At 40.3% G+C, this 5,766-nt stretch overlaps 1 protein-coding gene across 1 annotated transcript; it reads right to left on the bottom strand.

Annotated features, from left to right (window-relative positions):
* Window positions 1–1,234: 1,234 nt before the first annotated feature.
* On the bottom strand, window positions 1,235–5,411 carry LOC104072775 (chloride channel CLIC-like protein 1; the record flags this gene model as incomplete). Its single annotated transcript, XM_009572345.1, has 4 exons — window positions 5,280–5,411; window positions 3,388–3,483; window positions 2,404–2,511; window positions 1,235–1,456 (listed from the first exon to the last, which is right to left on the bottom strand). Coding segments are annotated over exons 1-4 (558 nt in total), but the record flags the coding sequence as incomplete, so codon positions are not given.
* Between the last annotated feature and the right edge of the window lie 355 nt (window positions 5,412–5,766).

The following is a 5,766-nucleotide window of genomic DNA, read 5'->3' as shown; positions in this document are numbered from 1 at the left end:
TGCGCTCGCAGCCCAGAAGGCCAACCACAGCCTGAGCCGCATCAAAAGAAGCGTGGCCAGCAGGTCGAGGGAGGTGATTCTGCCCCTCTACTCTGCCTCTGCTCTGGTGAGACCCCCCCTGCAGTACTGCGTCCAGCTCTGGAGCCCTCAGCACAAGAAAGACGTGAACCTGTTGGAGCGGGTCCAGAGGAGGGTCATGAAAACGATCAGAGGGATGGAATGCCTCTCCTATGAAGAAAGGCTGAGAGAGTTGGGGTTGTTCAGCCTGGAGAAGGGAAGGCTTCGGGGAGACCTTATTGTGGCCTTTCAATACTTAAAGAGGGCTTATAAGAAAGATGGGGACAGACTTTTTAGCAGGGCCTGTTGCGATAGGACAAGGGATAATGGTTTTAAACTACAAGAGGGTAGATTTAGACTAGATATAAGGAAGAAATTTTTTACAACGAGGGTGGTGAAACACTGGAACAGGTTGCCCAGAGAGGTGGTAGATGCCCCATCCCTGGAAACATTCAAAGTCAGGTTGGACAGGGCTCTGAGCAACCTGATCTAGTTGAAGATGTCCCTGCTCATTGCAGCGGGATTGGACTAGATGACCTTTAAAGGTCCTTTCCAACCCAAACTATTCTGATTCTATGATTAGAGATCCTCAGCTTAGCACTTTGTAATTCCATTTTAGAGAATATGACATTTTCACACCGTCATGCTCTTCTCTCCAATGCTATACAATTTTTTTCCACAAAATTCACAAAAACCTCTAACCTATAAAATCTAAGACCTCAAACATGCACTTGTCTCAATATACATATATTCCAACTCCTGCAGAAGCCAATAGCTTCAGCATCTATCTGAACAAGAGACAAATCTGGAAAATTTATAATGCACAAGTTGTCAGTTTAAGTGACAAGAAAGTACTAGAGTCTATTGAGTCACGCAACACAGATATAAAAGACAGGAAGAGAAAAAAGAAATTTTTCATACCAGAAAAAACCTCAAAGCTACAGTAAGAAAAGATGACCACAGGAATAAAAAACTTGAATTCTTAATTCAAGTGAATACGTCGCCTCTACCTTCAGCAACCATAAAACAAAAAGAGTGACTCGCTGTAAGTACAGTGGAAAGAACTGCTTTACATGTGGAGTTAAGATGGCAACATTCATTGAATGGACTTGCACAAAGAAACTGGAGAAAATAGCAATTAAAAGACAACAACAAAAACCCTTTCTTCTTCTCTTACCAGAAACATATTATATAGATCAATTCCAAAAGTGTCTTCAAATCTCCAGTGCCAAGCTTGATAATCATGGTGCTTAAAATTGATCAAAATATCACTAAGTGCATCATCCACAGCACCTGACTGCCAAGTTTCCTCATTGAGAAATCTGAGGATCTCCAAGTATGTCTTTTTTGTAAGGATGATCTCAGCATCGTAATGGACGTGGCCCACGTCTTCCTCAGGCTGAATAAAAAGCAAAGCAAAACAACGGTTAAAAGCTGTTTATTTGGAAATAGAAGTATATACGAAAAACTGTATCCCTATGCAAAAACCTGATTATACACCCTCATTATGTACCAGCACCTTTTTGAAGCAGACTGCAAGATGAAGACATGGGACAGGGAGCACACTATGATTCTATAACCTTTTTGTTCATTCTTTTAAACTATATAAAACACGAGTTCAACTGGTTTGTACTCTTTCAATTCTACAGCAAAAACCTAAAAAATGAAGTGAGTTATCTCACCACTTCTCATTAACAAGTAATAATTACTAATGTGCTATGTGTGCCCCAATCATGGCTGGGTAACACAGACAGAAGCTATTAAATCCTGAAAGAAGAAATTTTACATTGCTAAGTATAATATTCTTTGTTAAAGAGTAATTTTGCTTATTGCTAAAACTTTATTTCTCTACCTCTGAATAGGAAAAAAAATCTCCAAAGACAATATCATAAAGAAAGTAATAAGGCGATTCTTGCATGCAAACTCTAATAAGCTACTATTCCTAGATGGTTAACATGGTAGAGTCTAAAACAAAGGCCTAAAAATTCTACGACAAACAAACAAAATCCGGCTCTTTCAAGTTTAACAACCTTTAGCATGAACTGAACAGGGTATTACTACAGCTGCATCCCAGCAATAGATATTTAGATACATGCTCTGAATTCACGTAGTCTTCCTTTGGATGCTTTACAGACCAAATGGCAACTGTCTCTCCTGAGCAAACACTGCTAACTAATAGCAATACTGGATGCACATACTTCTATAATTTTTTCCTTTGCAATTCAGTTCCCTTCATTTTAATTTAAAGTATGCCAGAATAATTAATCAATACTTGATAACTGCGAAAAACACATAAAGTAGCAATATGAATTCTAATTAATTTTTAATGACTGTTCAAATACTCACAAGGCCAAGTTTTCCAGCTTCATTTAAAATCTTATTCAAGTATCGCTTAAAAATACAAAAGCTACGGCTTTCATGTGATTTGGCATTCCTCTTCTCACATTCTGCAATCTGCAATGTAAAGACATTTTATTCACTTCTTGCTCAAACCAGCTTGTTCATAGAAGAAAAAAACTCCCTACCAACACATTAAACTCAGGATTAACAGAAGCACGTTTCTTTAGTTTAGCAATAATCCCATGATTAGCACACCAGATAAAAGGCGTATGCAGTTGCTGAAGATACCACTTTCCATGGGACTGGCCAGTACTGGAGACTCCAGATCTGCTAATAACACAGTCTGAATACTAACCTCAGCAAGACTAGAAACAACTAAAGATCTGGATCTCCTTAAATTTTAAATTTACTGGGGCAGGGGAAGAGAACTGTAGAACAACATTAAAATTACATACCCCATTGGGTCTCCAAATGGCTGAGGGATGTGAGAGCCCCAGTAGCTACACAAGCATCACTGCTTCCTCCTGATCTTAGAGGAAGAAGCAGCGTGGGGGGCAGCTGAGAGCTGCAGCACTGCACGTTACGGTCAGCCACAAACAGGTTCTCTATGCCCATAAGCCACCCCTTAAAATCAACAGAATTGAACAACTTGCAAATGAAAGGTCAGGTTTCTTAGCTTTTGGCAGCACAGTGTAACACCAACACCATAGGTTAAAACTGTTGACACTGGACAGAAGCATGTAGCTCCTATCAACTTCTGTTACACTATAAAACATTTTAGGAAATAGACCTTGGTAGGCAGAGGAGCAAATTGGAATTGAGTTCAAACCACTTCCAGTCCCTCCTCTGAATAAAGAGGCTCCCCCTACATAATGCGTGGTCTCTCACAATTATGCCAACAATTCATCTGTTCTATACTATCCAGAAAAGCATCATCAGAAAGCACAAGCTATAAAAGACTGGAAAATATTCTGAAGTTCCATAACAAACCTTCTGTTGCAAGGAATCTACTTCCCTGGAACAACTCGACAAGACTTCAGTACTGACTGCATCCACAGTCTTATCCTCAGAGTCATGATAGTTAGCCTGAAATTACATAAGAAAAACATGTATTTTTAGAATCAAAGAATTTGGTCAATGTACCATGTTACACTTCTATAGTCAGATCACTTTAAAAGGCGCAAAGGAGCTAAAAACTGAGTGTTAGTCTTTGCTTCTAATACTCCCCCAACGATACTCCAGTTGCCTCTCTGCTGTTATTTTAGGCTCCGAACGGACAACTGCTTGAAGTTTATCTAAACACATGCTGCCTTCAAAAGGTGAGGTCTTGCCCTTTCCTCCCCCACCTGCCCTTTCCCCTCCTCTGAGTGTGGGTGAGCCACGCAGCGCATCAGATTAGATAATCAGACTGGCTGAAAACTGACTCAGCAAGCAAAGGGGCAGTTTTCAGCCAGACAAATTCCCAGTCGCGCTGGCCATGCAGCCAGCCAGACTGAAAGTAAACACAAAGCCCCATTCTCAGTTGCGTGCCTTTCCTTCTATGTTCCCTCTTCACTCTGAAACAACATCCCATTTTTCTGCTAATTGCTCAGACCTAGTTTTAGCAGTGCTTCTTCTACAGAACCCGGCACGCACATTGACGAAAGTCTCCCAACGCAAGTGCAACGTCACACACATTAGTGAACTCATGCTGATACGAAGTTTGGTTTTGAGGACTCAGGTGGCCCACACAGCCAGCCTGTCTAAAATCTCTCACTGCAGAGCAGAAAAGAAATCCTGAAAAGATGGATTAACCCAAAGCAGTCATTTTTCTCCTTTAAGATGCAGTTCTATTTTCATGGGAGACAAGAGTAAAACTCCTAATATTTTTTTAAAAAAGCTGAAGCACTTGGCACCAAGTTTAAGGACTCCAAAGTTTGCTGCTGAATTTTAGGCATGCTAGTGACTGTCTGGTGGACTTGGGGAAGGTGGAGGCTGAAGAGGAACTCTGTGGAGAGAAATAATGCAGTCTGCATTTTTTAAGCTTTAGAAAATTATGTTCTGAAGCGTTAAAATGGTATTATTCAAGACTGTAAAACCAAACTTGAAAGCTGAAGAATGACAAAAACAAGGGTGCCTGTACAACCACCCACAGTTTACAGGGCCACGTGTGCACATGTATACTGGATAAACAATATGTATCTCATGATATATGTAGAGTCCACCCCTCATACAAGACAACCGAGATGATTCACCTTGTTAAAACTAGCTTTTCATATTTCATCTTCTCCTCAATGTTCACGAATTATTAACAGTACAGCACTCAATCCCTATTCTGATCTTCCTTCTGAAAACTCTTATGCCCAGCATTACAAAACACCATTGACTTTCATAATACGCAATAAATGGGGTTTATTCCCATATTACTGGGGAACTGGATAATTCAAGTAAAATATAATCATTAACCTTAACTCCCCCAACTTTTATCAGCGAGGAACTTAATTTTCAAGATATTTAACACTATACTTGAGAAACTAGCAAGTGCTGCTTAACCCAGTACTTCTCAGAGAAGTAACTTGTGGAGCCACAACCTGCATAAATCAACCACCACCCGTGAAAAGACAAGAAGTGTGGTTCCTGTTACTTGAACAGTGTGCCACAGAAACTCATCAGTAAAAAGCCCTGAGCTAATTATCTACAACAATATAGATCACTATTTTTTTTCTTGCAATGGATGCACAACACTTTTCTGTGTATAGATTCAGATGTAACCTTGTAAGGCCTTAAAAAGACTGTAATTCTATCGTTTCCTAATGTCACAATTTAAGGGCAATCTTTCAACAGCATGTGGCTGAAGGACTGTTTGGGAGAGACACGTCTGCATGCACCCTTTCTTTTTCTACCTTGTAAGGTCTTCTCATTGTTCCTGATGCTGCATCGTAATTGAGCATATCCGTGGGGTCAATCCATTCATCATCTTGAACTTTACCACTCCCTATTAGCACAACTGCACACAATACCAAAGGAGACAGCATCCTGTACCACTAAATATAACAAAAAATTCAGATATTTAGCTCAGAATAGAACATGCTGTATGAAAAAAAAGAAACAATCTTACAACATGAAAAAATATTATGCAGTGTTGTTTAAAAACTCAGTTGTCCATTAAGCAGTATTTTTTTCCCCAAAGAAAACACTAGCAAGAATACGCAACAATTAAGCTGTATTATATGACGGGATCAGCGTAACTAGCTGTAGTTACCAGCAGGCGCAGGGCAGAGTTCAGCATTGCTAAATACGACAAAACACCGCAGAACTCCTCCAGGCTTCGAGACAAGGCTCCAGCACCCTTAGCACCACAGAAACTCCCGCGGCAAGCCTGGCCCGGGC

Source organism: Fulmarus glacialis, unplaced genomic scaffold (genome assembly GCF_000690835.1).
Source record: "Fulmarus glacialis isolate BGI_N327 unplaced genomic scaffold, ASM69083v1 scaffold50432, whole genome shotgun sequence".
Classification (NCBI taxonomy): Eukaryota; Metazoa; Chordata; class Aves; order Procellariiformes; family Procellariidae; genus Fulmarus; species Fulmarus glacialis.
The sequence above is the reverse complement of the archived record's forward strand: the minus strand, read 5'-3'. Positions and strand labels throughout refer to the sequence as shown.